The sequence below is a fragment of the Prinia subflava genome, chromosome 4 (genome assembly GCF_021018805.1).
Source record: "Prinia subflava isolate CZ2003 ecotype Zambia chromosome 4, Cam_Psub_1.2, whole genome shotgun sequence".
In the NCBI taxonomy this organism is placed as follows: domain Eukaryota; kingdom Metazoa; phylum Chordata; class Aves; order Passeriformes; family Cisticolidae; genus Prinia; species Prinia subflava.
Window position 1 is genome coordinate 20,113,649 of NC_086250.1, and position 17,174 is coordinate 20,130,822.

Genomic DNA, 17,174 nt, shown 5'->3' on the forward strand with positions numbered 1-17,174 from the left:
CAGTTTGTTTCAGATTTGAAAGCATGCATTCCTTACTGCCTTCTAGTAGCTGCTGTTGCCTTGTGACAGAGGACACACAACTGACACCAGGAATGGTTTCAAGCATCAGCACTTTATTATTCCCCAGTATAACCTTTTAAACCCTTTTTTCTCATGCATAACACCTGCATGCCCTTTTACTTTGTGATTGGCCAATACAAATCAGCATTCCCTGCTCCTTTTCCTTTAATGCTGTTCACCTGCCTTACACTGCTGCATCTGATCAGGGTGAGACTGCCTGCAGCACTATTTCTATTCTTTTACAATGCTTTCTGCCACAGCCTAGGATGCTGCTTCAGCCAGGACACAGTGAGAGCAGCACTTACTATTCTTCTGAATGTTCTTTTCCAGCTCAGAGACACAGGCGTCCATGTACCTTCCGCTCAGCCTTTCTAGTATTTGATATTACATATCACTTCTATTCCTGCCTGCAATCAGTTAAACAAAAGAGCAATAATCCTCAAAGAGAACAGAAATCAAGACCTTTTCTTTCCAAGTTTCTTTCTGCAGCATGCTGCAAGACTCAGTCTATTCCTCCCCTTTCCCTGATTCACTTTCCTCTCTCTCATTGTTTAACTATTAAACAAAGCCAGTGAAAAAACAGATAAGCCAAAATGAAGTAATCAACCTGAACTGTCTGCAGATGTTTGCATCCCGAGGAGAAAACCATTATTTTCCAGTGTTCTTCACGCTTGTTCTAAATGCACGTTTGGATTGAGAGCAGCTGGCTATACCCAGAGTCTGGCAAGACATGGCTGGAATAAGCACTTGAAAGAACTTGCACCCTCCTGAGCATACTAGTGTAAAGCATCACCTGTCAGATATTGAAAATTTTCACCTCTCCCAAACTCCTTTTTCTCCATCTGCACCAAGGCTCTGCATGCTATACTTGCCCCTTTACTGTTGGCATTCCATGATTATTTAGGTAATACTAGTCACACTCTAGCCTGGATATTCAGAAGTTGCTGCAGGACCAAACTGAGCATTCAAAGTGTCCATCCTCCTATAATGCTCTCTTTAAAGTGAGTGATGGACATGTTCACCACTTGCTGCAAGAGTCTGGACTCAGGTCATTCACTGGAGGTGCTTTTGGATAATGTAACTCATTGCAGCAACAAATGAAATGACGATACACCTGCCTTCCAGAGTCAATTAATTCCTCCTCTGTTTATACACAGAGATATGAATAGGTAGTCAAACACTGTGGAAGTTCATCACAACCTTCTCCCTACAGGCTGAAGATCAGGGACAGCAAACGAACTATTCTTAATTGCAAATAGTTTAGGAAGCACTCAGGTCTAGGTACTTCAAGGCATCTAAGGAAGCTAAGCTTCTTTAGGAAAGGAAGCTTAAGTCATACCAAGGTGCATGCTAATATAGTTCAGAAACTCTTTCTTCAGCCACTACAGACCAGGAAAAACTGTTTCTAAATGCAGTATTTCATGTCTTGGGATAATATTAATGTGAAGAAAATATCCAAAACCACACACAGAACTGGGCCCTAGATCCATACCAATGAGGAGTACACAGTGCCTAGATCATCATATGTAATAATTTTCCCTCCTTGGGCTACTTTTAGGCAGGATGAAATAATGAGTTTTAAAAACCTGTACTAGTCCTTCTAGTCAAAAATAATGCTTGGTAAGACATTTAATACCTGAGTAATTTTCCAGTAGGCTTTCAGTTATAGATATTTAATCCTTCATAAATAATTGTTGAATGGGATTAAGAGATATTACAGGTATGTAACAAAATGCTTGTGCTTGTTTCCAGGGTTTTGTTTTTCCCAGTGACAGATAACATCTGCTTTACATGTGTTACACTGCTGATGTTGGTGAGGGTCTGTTCTTGATAGCTGTGGAGCACTACACACTTAACCCTATTGAACAACACGGTTGAGAACAGGAACAATACAAATATGCCTCTAAAAATGTTTCAAATGTTAAGTATCTTGCTAAGCCACTAAACGCTGTACTGCTAATTATCAATTTCCTGATATTTAATCTCTTTCAAAAATATTTGTAAATGCACTCTTAATTCAAGTAAATGCTCAGTTTAGGGAGGTACACGCTGGAAAGATACCGGGATAACTGTAAGAAAGAGGCATACAATTTTGTTAGCTTTCACTGGCATTGTGCTGTCCTTCTGAAGCTTATTGTTAGTGCTGGCATCTGAGTAAGGGCTATGCTTACTTTTATTTCCAAGGTCTGTGTTCAAATTGTCTATTGCTGGGAAGGCATGACAGGCATCTGCTCGCTGCAGGAAAAAGCCCCTTGTCTGGGTGTCTGATTTTTTCTTGCAGTATAATGCTGGTCACTCTTACAATATCAGAAGAGCTCTCCTGTGATGTGACAGAGTAGGAAGCTGTGGCAGCAGTGCAACAAACCCACAGCTGTTTGATATAGATCACAATTAATATCACATAGATTATGCTTTATCAGAGATTTAATGTTCATTCATTGTAACTGCATTTTCAAATGTTTTAATCACCACTAAAGACCATCCCAAATTAGATTGTGAAATGTTATCACCAGTAAATCTCTAAGAACAGAGAATGTTCAATGAAATGAACAACCTATTTCTAGCACTCTTAGTCTCCCCCAGAGAAAGTGTCTTCTTCCTAAGAACCCTTGTTTCTCACTTTCCAATTTGTCCACTCTTGCTGTGATATATTCCAGGGCCAGAAGCTAAAAAAAATTTGTTTACACATCTGAAACACAGAAAAAAAACAGAGAATGAAAAGCATCAAATGCTCCTCAAACAAATACAGGACGGCACTCTACACTAACAGGATAAATTATGAGACCCTTAGCAAATCTGATAATAGGGAAGCTTAATTTTAACTCCCATTGCTGTAACTGAGTTATTGAGTGAGTTCCTTAAGAGAAGAGTAAGAAGTTATTTTGAGATCGAAATAGTGTGCAGTGAGATAGAGGGATGGCAAATAATGTGAGATTTCATATTTTGTATAAGTATTGCCTCCAGCAGAGTGCTAAACCCCACTGAGCAGGTGAACTCACTGGCAAAACACATTATAAACTGTAAGGCCACTTAAACTATCCCTACTTTCAGCTATTATTTTTGGGTCCTAGATTGGTTGGTACATTGAACAACCAAGAACTGAGATTCAGCTCATCACTCCTTGATATACTAATAAGGGAAAAGTGAGGTTTGCTGATTGATGGCCTGATTAAAAGAAATGCCAAAAATCTCACAGTGAAGAAAATCAGACCCTCATTATCTGGAGGAGGGAAAATGAAAAACAAAACCCTTCTTTTCCCTCTCCTTACAATAATGTTGCTTCCTTTTTTCTACACTGATGGACAAAGATATCCAACTGGAAAGCAGTAATTCATTTTCAAGCTGTATTTCCCATTGGATAGAATTTATCTGAAGAGATAATTAGTATTTCTTTTTCCTCTCACACTAATTTTCTTTCAACTTTTATCTTCCAAGTGGCAGCAAGCAAGATAAAAGGTGATATGGTATTACCCTCTTTGTAGAAATAAATGGAGGAAGTTATTTTTGATAACTTTATCAGATGGGATTGGCACAAGGCTTTTAAGCGAGACTTTCTGGCTTGGATCTATCCATATTTGGCCTTGTCATCATTCAGACATCTGACAATTAAGAATCTGGATGACATCCACAGAAGTACTGACATAAAATGGGAAAAATCAGACCAAACCAACCACACCAAAACTGTCTTAGAAGCAGATCGCCTGTTCCCTGCAGCCGAGCACACCGCTTGTGCACTTCACACAAAGCACACAAAGCACCTGCTCCAACAGAAACATCCAGATACACTCTTGAAAGTGAGTCAAAAGCACAGGCCAGGATTTAATAAATGCATGAGCCATGATTTAATTAATTGTAAACTCTGAACTGTTCCAACATAGGCACAGAACAAAGAAATATGGCTTTTCTAAGCACTCTGGAGTCATTATTATTTAAAATACATGGGGTCAGTTTGCCACAGGTCTTTGTCAGCAGAGATGTAGTGAGTCAGCTAGAAACGAGGCTTTGATTTTTAAATCAGGTTTGGGGACACACGAATGAAAAAGGCAAAAAGCTGCGATGAAATATTAACTCAGAAGATATTCCGATGATTAAATCTGTTGAAGTTTTTTTTTTTAAGAATAATAATAAATTATCTGAAAAGTTGCATGCAGCAGACCTTTAGGGGGCTGGTTTTAGAGGAAAAGGTTTCAGAGGAGGGAGACGAGGATCTGTAATGTCCTCAAAGGATCACAGCTAGCAGGGTTTGTTTCTGGCAGGTTCCTCTGCTGTATTTACCTCGCACTTCTCCACCGCCGGCTGCTGGCCGCACTCGGAGCTGTTGCCCGCCACGATGCCGGCGCGCAGGCTCTCGCTGTCGCCCGTGCCCTCCTCCATGGAGTAGGTTCTGGAGTGGTTTCCGCGGCGCTGCGCGGGGCCCCGGCTCTGCACCAGGCTGAGCTGCTTGCGCAGCACGCGGTTCTCCTCCTCCACCTCCCGCACGCGCACCTCCAGGCTCTCGCGCTCCCGCTGGCTCGACGCCGTGTACCGAGGGCTGTGGGGCTGTGACTCCAGTGGGGACAGCGACACCGGCTTCCCATCTGCGCCACAAGGAAACAGAGCACTTCCGTCAGAACACACCAGACCTTCCTTTAATGCACCTCCCTTTTTAATGTTGGGGTTGTGAGGCGGAGATGCGTTTCAAATACAGCGCTGCTTTCTTTATGCAGACTCGGCACTTCCATGCCATGCTTAAGTGCACGGTAAACTTCGACAAATGCTGAATTCTACAAGCTACAGGTCCTACTAATTTTCAAACCACACCAAAAGATAAACGTGTGTTTTTTTTGCACTCACAGGGCTATCTGCCAGTCTCTAGTCTGGGAAGACAGTCAAGAACATGAGGATTTAATTCAAAGATATTTAATATACAGTTAAATATATTTTAGAAATGTATGCAAGATATAATAATTTTCCTATTCCCACTTCCTCCACAGTCAAATGACAGCATTTGGCAACCATTTTGTGCCAAAGAGTAGCCCCAGCTGATTCACATGTGAGGAACAGATGGGTTTTATTCAGAAACATAGTATTATGTGCTTGCTGAAAAATAAGAGATTCAGGACAGAAATGTTCAATACACATGTGGGCCAAATTTGGGAAAGTATTTGGCCTAAGAAGACTCAGTGAAACTTTGAAAACAAGTAAAAAGGTTCAATTCATCACCTTCAACTAAAACTGCTCAAAAAATGTTCAATCAAAATCAAACTGAAGCAAAGCAAAAACCAGTGAGAGTTATCCACAGTGTCATAATTAGCAAGAAAATTCCCTTGCAGCAATGATATGTGAGTATCATCTACTAAAGTATTTCTCTGATATAACTTTCTACTTGCATGTATGAAATCACAGAATTATAGAATTGTAAGGCTGAAAAAAACCTTTAAGCTCATTGAGTCCACCTGGCAATCCAGCACCAACATGTTCACCATTAAACCATGTCCATATCCACACCGATGTTTTTTGAACGCTTCCAGGCATTGTGATTTTGCCATTTGCCTGAACAGCCTATTCCAGTGCCTGACCACTTTGCCATTAAGTCATTTTTCCTAACATTCAACAAAATCTCCTATGGCACAACTTGAAGTCATTTCATCTCATCCTGACACTTGTTGCCTGTAAGAAGAGGATGACCCTTACCTGGCTACACTCTCCTTTTAGGCAGTTTTAGAAAGCAGCAAGGCCTCCCCTGAGCCTCCATTTATCCAGGGCAGACCTCCCCGCTCCCTCAGCTGCTCCTCACGGACTTGTGCTCCAGACCCTTCCCCAGCTTCACCGCCCTTCTCTGGACATGCTCCAGCACTTCAATGTCCAGAACTGAACACAGGATTCAAGGTGTGATCTCATCAGTGCCAAATACAAAGACATGCTTGCTGTTTAATGATTTTTCAAGTGCAGAGTGTGCCATGGGTTTTGTCAAACAAATGCCAGCCTGAGTGGTTTATAAAATGGAAATCATGCAGTTACTGTTTAGAAGTTCTCCCTAACAAGTACATTTTTCACCTACCGACTCAAAACTATCTCCCTGCTGTAAAGACCTGTTCAATGCTTGTTCTTTTTCATTGTTTCACATTTACATGAATGATGAGCAGTCCTCTAAACTGACTTCATGAAGAAAACAGGTATGGAAATCAAACCCTCAATCCTAACTTACATTGTTGAGCTATACAGGTATACGCAATTCCTGTTATGTATATAAATTATTACCTTGATTCTTATCATCATTTGGATAGAATATCTTGCATTTTCTTGCAGGCTATCTCCTACAAAAATTTTCTAATTTATTACATTTACCATTAGCAAAGATTAAGGATAAACTTGCGACTGCAAAAAGTCTCAAGACAAATTCTGGCGTTTGTCCACTCATAATCTTGAAACTGAATGCTCTAGCAAACAGTTATCAAAAATTAAATTAGATATTTTAAAAGCCTGAAAATAATGGGCCCAGCAATAGAGAAATGTAAACATAAAGGACAGAGCCACGCTACAATTAGACATGCAATTGAACAGTGAGTTATCTTTCTCCACCAAGCCTGGAGGGCCTGGAACTGAAGTTGTGTTTTTTCTCAGCTACTGATACTCAAGCTTGAGAAAACTAAGACTCGTTTGGTTGTGATTCTATTGCATCTCTATTACTGGACAGCAAGAGTGTATTGTGTACATTCTCAGATAAAAAGAAAAACACCTTTGATCATCCACAGAACAACCAACCTGTGTTATCATCAGATACACAATTACATTGCAAATCTAGCCAAAGACTTCACTTGCAGTCTTAACTCATCACTTGTGAATGTCCAGCTGACACACAGATGTTAACTCATCACTTCATGTCTTTGTCACTGAATTCTGCTAGCTTCAAATAATTACCAGAAAACGCATCAAAATATGGAAGTAAATCTCAGAACAACATTCATCAAAATTCCAAAATATGGAAAAAAATCAAACTTATCTTTACCTATTCTACAGACATAAAACAATAGGTTATAATGTTGCTTTGCCAAAATTAAAACTTTAAAAGGTTTTTTTTTATCTTTTATAAAAGGATACCATTTTGTCCATCTGAACAATTGTAGGCATATTAATCAGAAAAGTTCAGCTGTTTCTACACAGTATTTAGAAGAAACAGCATGGTCTGAGAAGTCTGAGAAAGGGTCTAAAAGAAAATATCACCTCACTGTCTCAGACTGAAGTTGCAGCAGCTAATGAGACCAGACCAGTATTTATGAAGCCTTGGCTTTAAATGCCAGTAACTCCACTACTGTTCACTCAGTAGTAAATATTTCTGCTGTTATGTAAAAGGAGTAAGGAAATCCTCTCAGAAATTAAACAACTAGCTAGCCTCTTCATCTGAAATGTACAACTAGTTGAAATGCACTGATTTACTACAGAAATTATCTATGTTTTGTTACAAATTGCTAAGCCCAAGATATTTTCTGGAATCATCTCTTCAGGGTTCATACAGCTGGACAAGTCATGTTTTGTTACTAATACTGCTTACTATTCTCAAGTGTACCATCATGTACGTGGTATATTTGCACATCCCAGCTCTTTGCTGCAAATGAGAATGTGACAGTTCCAGGATCCATGTGAAGTAAAAGTATAAAATGAAAAGTGAAGTGATTAGTAAGTGACCTTAATACTCAGAAATAAAGTAATATTTTTCATAAATTCAGAGATTGCTTCATAATTTTTGCACATAATTCTGAGGCTGGTGGCAAGATACTACTTGATATATTTCTGTGTGTTTCATCTCACATCTGCAGAAGAATTAAGTGGATTCATGTTAGGGACCACTGATGTTTGTGTGTGTTGCTTGGTAGAAGAGTTAAACTGATTGCACTGCACTTGAATTTTATAGTTTATAGTAACTGGCAGAGTGCTCTGAGCTGGTGTCTAAGCACTTTTTATCTGATCTAAATCAAAATAAAATAACATAACACATAATGAGGTCTGTGTGACTTTGGGACTGAAGATCTCCCAGGGAGCACTACACGGAACATGACTGTGCTCTGAAGCAAGTAGTAGACTTCTGAATGGTGTAATAAATAATAATAAAGCTATTACTTTTTATTCTTCATTTGTGGTTATTGCTCTACATTTGAACTTAGGCAGTTTCAGATTTAATTTTTTTCCTGTGTCAAGCCTTTCACTTCAGACTTGTGCTAATGGAACCGTACCTACAAAGACCTGCAAAATTCCACTGTCCATAAAACAAAACCCAAACACAAAGCTGAAAAATTATTTCATGGTTGACCACAGGCAGTGACTTATCATCACACTAGGTCCAACAATTCAGAAAACTTGACAATATGTAAGTTATGAATTCTATGGATTATCAAATGTTTCTGCATATATGAAAGCACCTGGATTTAAGGCAACAGATTTCATTAATACTTACTTAAGCCGACTTCTTAGGACACTGGACGAAACAAAGCCATCAGAAAGCAATCCAGCATAATTCATTTGAAAGGAGAAGGACTGAACTACTGGCATTTTCCTTCGTACATACAGAACTTAAAGGATAGGCATTAAAGCCAAGTTCCTTGTTTTGTAGTTACCACACCTGGGAGAAGCAATAGTCCTGAAAAGGACCCAGAGACATTGGAAAGTTGCTGGGGAAAGAGCCATAGAGCAAAAAGAACTTTATCTAAGGAATAACTGGGTAAGAGAGAAGGAAGCAGAGAGTAGGAAAGCAAAATTTTCTCTGATTCAGAGAAGAAAAGTGCAGAAACAGGGATCCCTGCTTCTAAAATTATGGAGCATGTTTTGGAAGGGATTTTTAAAACTTTTTACATTTCGTTTCCTAGAAAGCACAAACTGCTTGTGTTTTGGCATCCTGACAAGGTTTAGAGGTTTCTATGTGTTTCAGCTATTACTCATCCCTTGCCTAATAGCATGCAGTGCCTTTAAGATGAACTAACTAATGGCAGTGAACTCTAGGCTGCTTGTTAGGTAAGAGGAAGTTATGTTGCGCAGAGACAGTGTTTTAGTCTGAGTACAGATACAAGATATTCCTCCACTTCACATTTGTTAACATTTGGAAATTCACATTATCTGTGCCCACTGTGAAGACTAGCAGCATAAGAATTTTAACCAAAAGCCAGTATTTCGCAGAAAGAAATGGGATAGTAGGCAACCATGCTCATTACTCTCCCCCTGATAAGGCCACAAAATTATTCAAGTTCACGCCACAATTATTTTTTCACACATAAGGACTATTGTGGAGAACTCCATGGACCTTAAGAGAAAAGAAAAGTAAGACAGCAGTCAGGACTACAGAGACATAGAAGTCTGGTGTGAGCAGACAAACTATGCCTTCCACTCAGCTTTAATCACCTGATACTTTAGTACTGCATGCACTTCTGCTCAGCTGGCTGCTCTGGTGGGTCCTGGCTATCTGGGCAGCTATGAATGAAGTCCTTTCTGCTGATGCTTTGGTACTTTTTGGTGCCTCCATGAGTAGGTGGTAAGGCATCCCAAAGTGCCTATTCTCACATTACAAATTTCTTTTTCAAGAACATTTTGTGAAACAGAGCAGTGTGATCTCAGCTGGAAGCAGAAAACCTTGCCTGAACAACCATTTTAACAGTGAAACACAGTCCAAGCAATTTATTTCAGGTCTGTGAGCACAGAACTTCTTCATCCTAACACACTATGAGACAACTACAAGCTTTTCACACGTCAAAGGTAGAAAGTTGTAACAGTGAAAGATGTCACAGTAAGTGTACCGAAGGTTGATGTCCACTTGACATAGACAACACAAGAAACAACAACCAAGTCTTTTCATACAGTCCAAACAAGTTTCTTCAGCTCTGACAGAAGAATTTCTCCCATCACAGTTAAGTCCTCCTTAGGATTTGGCATGGACAACACGTGTTAAATTACATGTTATTTAGTTACGAGAGACTGCACTGGAGATGCCAATCAACCATCAGGCTTGGACTTAGTCAATACTAATTGCACTTAGGAACTTCAGCATGTTCTTTAAGTACTTCATTTATGTACAACTCCACTGCTGTTAAGGGTACTTAAGAAAACAGAAACATGGTTTATTGAACCCAAACCTCAACTATTCAATTCCACTGCAGATCAGCCTTACTTAAAAAATCATGTAATTGCCCGCTGTTCATATACAGGGAAATGACTTTCTCAGTGTCCTTTCCTTGAACAAAATACCCCTCTAGAATTAGTGGATTCAGAAATTAAAAATATCATAGACGAAAAACCTTCACCCATAGAACAGGAGACTTGCAAAGTGCGTTGGGTTTGCTTGGCCAGGTTATGACAGCAGAGAGGCTCCAGGAGTCTGTGTCTGTGTGAAGCTCCTGGAACCTTTCCTCATGTCCTAGAGAGGCAATGTTGGATGACTCCAAGATGGACCTGCTGCTGGCCAAGGCTGAGCCCATCAGAAACACAAAGAAGGGGTAAGAGGTTACTATACAGCAGCAATTGTAGCCAGAGAGGAGAGCAGTGAGAATACAGGAGAGGAACAACATTGCAGCTACCAAGGTCAGTGCAGAAGGGAGGTGCTCTTGGTACCAGAGCTAAGATTTCCCTGAAGCTAAGATTTTCCCTGAAGTGGGAGGACCATGGTGAGGTGGCTGTACCCCTGTAGTCCACAGGTACATATGGAAGATCATATGCCAGAGTAAGTGGATGCCCAAGGGAGGCTGTAACCCTCTGGAGACAACAATGTTGGAACAGACTTGCCAGTGGGATTGGTGACCCTTGTGTAGGGGTGTCACCCTGGAGTAGCGTGTTCCGGAAGGACTGCACCCCATGGGAAGCACCCATGCTGCACCAATTTATGAAGAACTGCAGCCCATGGGAAGGACTCTCTTGGAAGAAGTTTGTGGAGGACTGTCTCCCATGGGAGGGACTCCACATGGAAGCAGAGGAAGAATGTGAGGAGCAAGGAGACCACAAGTGATGAACTGACCACAATCCCCAGTCCCTGTTTTCCAGTCCATGCACTGTTACAGGGAAGAAAGGAGAGAAAATCAGGAGTAAATTTAATTTGGGAAGGTGGAAAATAAAATGGGTTTATATATATATATTGAGTTTTATTTCTCTATTATTCTACTGTCATTTGATTGGTAATAAATAAAATTAATTTTCTTTAGTTGAGTCTGTTTTGCCTGTGACAGTAATTGGTGAGTGACCTCTTTCTGTTCTTGTCTTGACCCATGAGCTCTTCATTATATTTTCTCTTGCCTGTGCAGCTGAGGAGGGAAAATGATAAAGCAGCTTTGGCAGGCACTTGGTGTCCAGCCAGGGTCAAACATCCACTGAAGTCAAACACTTAAAAGTTTGGAAATGTGAGAATGATGGTCTCCTGGTTCAGTCTTTGCTGTCATTCCCTTGTGTCTGCTGACAAGATCATTAACTGCACGATCACCACTTTATTTCCAAAGAATATCAAAATCACTGTGCATAGGATGGATGGTGATCGCAGCTATTTAGCAGGTTATTTCAGCTCATCATTCTGTTTGTGACCACATATACATATCCTGTTATGAAAAAAAGACTCATTTATTCCCTCACTGGCCTGCGATGTTCATTACTATGTATTTTAACACAGCACACGGATCAATGACAAATTTTTCGAAGTTATTTAAAGGAAAGGTGGTACTATCAGTCCCTTTTTTACAGTCAAGCAAGAAGTTTTGGAGTCCTTAACACTCTCAGAAAATACCAGTTTCAGATGCACAGCTGAGATGGGTCTGATACAGTTTTTCAACAAATAATCACCTTTTCTGCACTACAATTTTTCAGAGGATAGCTACATATGAAACAGGTATAAGCTTAAGATTTCTGTAACGCAGAGTCTGCAAGTTGGAAATCCAGGAAATGTGGGGAAAAGTACTTAGCAGCCACTTGCAATATCTTTGTCTTATGAACACCATGTAATGAACTCAGTGGTAGAGACAGAAAGAATTCCTCAGGGCAAATTTGACTTCATAAATTACAAAGTTGTCCCCTGCCTTGGTCATGACATGACTTCCAGTCTCTTAAATCAACTAAATGGAGTGGTTCAAGAACCACCTCTCTGCATTTCTGCATTTGCTCTGTGCGCAAAATGAGGAAGGGGTTATCTTTCAGAAAGGGTTTGCAGTTGTACCATCAATGATGGCATCATGCTGCAGAACTGCAGAGAGCTGTTTATGTGCTGGCTGAGCAAAAATAAGTCTGATAGGGATTCTCTCAATAGGGATGATAAACAGTAAAAGACACCAGGTAGAGAAATAACATGAAACAACAGAGTGCGGGAAGAAATAGGGAAAGAAAATGTAAACATAAACATCCTTCTTGGAAACAGATGTGACTTTTTAAAAATAGTTTGTTTTTCCAAAAGAAATATTGGATCATTAGCTAGTTAGGAATGTTGGCTTATTAGCATATTCAAAACAAAGGCCCAGAAGTCTTAAAATATTTGCTCATTTCCTTGTCTAGAATACAATAACTTTTTTGTTCATTCTTCTCATTCTTTCTTTCCCTGTTTTGCATTGCCTTGGCAATATATATGCCTCTTCAAGAAAAAGACTAAAAATAACATTTTGCTTCTTTCCACTGTCAGTGGAGATGTAAGAAAATAATATCTTATCAGAATGAGCACTGAGGGAAAATAAGATTTTATCAGGGACTTGGCTTGACAAAGATAACATGTTATCAAGAGGGGAACTTGGCAAAGATAACACATTATCAATATCAGGAGTAAAGCCTGGGGAAAATAATGTCTTAATACCTATTAGATTCTAAATAAGCCATCTGTGCTCTTGACAAATTGTTATTTTCTCCAAATACCATTCCTGTAAAGATGTTGTTTTTTTTGGCAAACCACTTTTTTAGCAGTTGGGAAGTGGGGGAGAAAGAGCAGAAAAGGAAGCTCCATCTCCCCAAAGGTAGAGGGGAATTCTCTTTCTTTTTAAAGCTTTGCAGGCAGGTCAAGACTGCCAGTGTGACAGCCAGAAAGACTCATGTGTAGGCGTATTGCAGGGAAATCTCCTACAACAACACTCAGCAAGTACACTGCAGAGCATCTGAGACAGAAGGAGAGGGTCACTGCCCCTTCTGCCCTCTGACCACGCTACAGGCTCTGAGGTATTGCCTACAGGATTTTTGGCAAACACGCTTCTCTACAGAGGCAATGACTGGCTATCCCTTAGCAGTGACTTTTTGTCATAAACAACCTCATCACAATTAGCAGTATCCATGTGGGGTACAAGTAAATGAGCCCTTTTAGGTCAGTTACAGACATAAATCCCCCTTCAGTTAGAGGTTGCTATTCCTACAGCTTAAGCTGACCCAGAGGGTCAGACAGTGCTTCCCACCTCCTGCAGTGCAACACATCCAACTCAGCTTAAGCTGCTCTGAGCCAGCCCAATTGCCTCTGCCCTGAAGCATTCCCCTCTACCACCTCCACTACGGGGGTAGAGACAAGCTACTGCCTGGTGGGTGCCTGTGCCCTGAAGCTGAAACCTTCCGCAACTCAATTATAAATCTTTAGAGTTTCAATCTGGATGAATCTAAATAAATTACGGCACCTCCTGGAAAATGAGAAATCCAACTCATAGTAGGACGGACTACTAAATACCTTAAATGGCAGAATGTGGGTAAATGCCACTGGTTATTCATAGGAATGGGCAAGCAGGGAATAATTAGAAGGGAAGCTGTGGAGGGCCTGTAGGAGTGTGATGTGAATAATAAAGCACACTTAGGAAAAGGCATATGAATGATATCTGCAGGGTAAGTATTTGTAGCCAGCTGAATTTCCCTGGCGTACAGTAGGAGTGGGAGAGAAAACAATGGGATTTGTTAATCTGAAAATTTCCTATGGAGAAGCAGCATCTCTTTTTCCATTAACCATTTGGATATCTTACACCCAGGTATTCCTCTCTGTTCAGGTGTGAGCTTTGTGTTAAGGTGACTACTGGCCCTGATACAGCAGGAAGTATGATCAGCAGCAGGCAGCCCTTACAGCTCTCTGAGGTAAAGCATGTGCCCAAACGTACCACTGCAGCTGCAGTACTGTGACTATTACTCATGGCCCTGAGATGTAAAAGACTGGAGCTATTCTATGTTGGCTCCTGCACAGTAATAAACTGTGGAGGAGATAAGAAGGGGAAAAGCCTAAAATAGATCATTTTACAGTGTTTTTCAAAAGGACAGAAAGTACAAGAAATAAGTACATATAAGCTTAGAAAATATATATCTATGTTTCTACAATTGCCACAGTAACCACAAGCTAGAGACAACATGGTCAGTGTAAGCTTAGTAGCAGTTAATTCCAATTCTCTTGCTGATGATTAGCCTCAGCTGCTCATCAATAGAGGCTCAAGCTGATAATTAAGTTAAACTTCTGAGCAGTATTTGCATATGTAAAGCACACTGAAGCAACAATGGATGCTATAATGTATTTCCTGATTGAACAGCTCTTGGATCTGGGGAACCTGGGCAAGAGAGTCTGCTTTGCATATCCTTCCTCATCCTCATCAGGCCAAACATTCAGAAGAAATGCACTTGCACACACTGGCATCTATAAGCTATAGTGGAAAACATTCCTAACCCTGCATAAGAGGAAAAAATTAATTTCCACCAGAATAATATAAAAGATAGTTTTGCACATTCCTCTAAACATTTACCTTCACTTCCTTACAGCCTAAAAAACGTGCAACAAATGGTGTGTGACAAGGAAGCCTGGTCATCTTAAAGGACACAGTAACTCCAAATTTGGTCCATTAGTTCCCAGTGACCTCCAGATGCGCAGGAAAATTCAGTATCATGACGGGATTCTCTGTTAAGCTTTTTCTCATATTCCTTCCTCCAGATCAGAATTTTATTTCCTGAATGTGACACTTGGTCAACAGTAACAGCCATGCCCCTTGATTAACTGTAGCATTAAGAACACAGATAAACACACACCATGTGTAAATTACATTTATCACTTCAGCTCTCCACGTTTTCATAACTCCATGACTGACAACACATGCCCAGATCTGCTTAGAACAAGTTCAGAGGCACAGTCCCTTTAGGGATAAGGTAACGTGAAAAAGAATTGGGAAGACTTTTATGGAATCTACAGCAAAGCTACCTGTGCCTCCATGTAGCTATCCTATCGCTTTGGTTTGAGTCTATTGTAATCTTACTGTTTACAGACCTGAATGTTTTTTTAAACACATAATGAATAGTAAAGCACAAGACCTATTTATTTGATGATAAAAAATGTAAAGCAAAAGTAAACCAAAAGTTTGGCTTTAGTTAAACATGGAAGATGAGTTGAAAAAGGGAGGTCTAAGGCAATGCAGGTGGTCAGCCTCTAGGAATGCCACCCTCTTTTAACTAATAGTTTGAAATTTAGTTAATAGTAAAATTTGTGTGCCTTGCTGGAAGTCACCTGGTAGCAGTGTCATGCACTATCTCAAAAGTGGACTTTCAGCACACACACAGAAATGCTGCAGAATTTATTAGTTCAGGCTGGTTGGTGATGCTGAAACCTGCTCAAAAGCTCGTTATATCCCTTAATCTCCCCTGGCACAGAGATGCCATCAGAGAACCATGTGCTGGTATTTTGATTGAGGCTGCTGAAAAAGGAGACTGTCTGAACACTGACTGAGCATCAAGGATTGTTCAAGGATAAATAAATCAGTAAAAAAATCCAAACTCTGCACCACAGCATTTCTTCCTTAGTTGTACCAAGATCTGTAAAAACCCTCAAATCTTATAGAGCTCAAGCCAACACCAAGACATATGAGCACATATATATAAAGTCAAGTAGCAAAGAACAAATTTTCAAATCAGTGATTGCTCTTCTTTATAAATGTATCTGAAGATTACATAAGCAGACATCAGTGTTATTCATCTGATGACATAAAACTGCAAAAGTTATTAATATCTTTCAGTATGGAGTCTTCTTTTCTCCCCACACATTCTCAGCACTTCATTTACTGCGCCTGTCATTTCAGCCACTTCAGTCCCAAAGAAAATTGCAGGGAAAACGCGAATAACCGCATATTCAGGACACACGAAGGCCGATCAGTGTTATGACATTTATCTTCACTTATGACAAGAGATAAAATAACTCAGGAGTTAGTTTCCTGTCCTCCTCAGGAAGAAAAATGTCGTACCAGATCATCATGTACTATATACAGCAGAATTGCTAACACACTTTGCAGAGGAAAGAAACATCTCAGCAGTGATACAGATGGTAGGTTACATGTCATGGCTATGACATCAGAAATGATACACACATCATTTTAAAATAGTAGATGTAAAAATAAGTTATGGCAGAAGAAATACCCCTACAACAACAGTACATAAATTAGCTAAGGGCAACTAGTTAAGACTATTTGCAAAAATTAAAATTGTATTTAGTGCTTTCAGAATTAGCTTCAGTGTGGCCAAACATCTATCCAAGGGCTGCAACATATTTTTGGTGATCAGACTCTATTGACATGTAATATGGAACCTCTTTTTCACATTAACTTACTCAATGTTTACCTTTTAAAAAGTATTTAGCTTTGATATATTAGAAATGCTCTTTCTACAAAGATATACTAAGTTTGTAAGAACTGATTTTTTATCAGACATATCTGACAGCTGTATCAAGTAGACAGAGATTTAATTTCTATCAGTGACGAGGAAATTACTCTTTTTTATTATATTCTTGTCTTGTTACGAAAGTGAAGACAGCATATTAGAAACATAATCCTGTTTCAAGTAAGCAGAAGGCAAAACTTGGTGACTGATCAAAACAAGCATAGGTCTAACACTGCATGCTGTGTTGCATGCATACAGCATGGTGGTGTTAGTCATTTTTATCTTGCACCACAAACACACCCAGTGCTCTACTGTTCTGGGGCAGAATGTGGGCCATGTCCCCTGTGCCCCATCACAAACCTGCTGAGCTTCCTGTGAAGCAAGCAAAGGAGATTTTTCATTTTCATGCAGCCAAAAGTTTATTAAGGTTAAAAACAGCGAACTGGGAGCAAGACTTAGCTATTCTGCTTACTAAGGGTTTGTCTCATAACAGATGAGGGATGTCTTTGAGACTAATTCACGCTTCTGCTGTTGTGCACAGAAAC

At 39.9% G+C, this 17,174-nt stretch overlaps 1 protein-coding gene across 2 annotated transcripts in view; it reads right to left on the bottom strand.

Moving 5' to 3' along the window:
- LARGE1 (LARGE xylosyl- and glucuronyltransferase 1) overlaps window positions 1-17,174 on the bottom strand; it is a 272,408-nt gene that overhangs the window by 134,711 nt on the left and 120,523 nt on the right. For both annotated transcript variants that reach the window (XM_063395775.1, XM_063395774.1), the window contains one exon: window positions 4,336-4,637. In XM_063395775.1, the coding sequence (XP_063251845.1) occupies window positions 4,336-4,637 (302 nt within the window). The remainder of the gene's footprint in view (window positions 1-4,335; window positions 4,638-17,174) is intronic.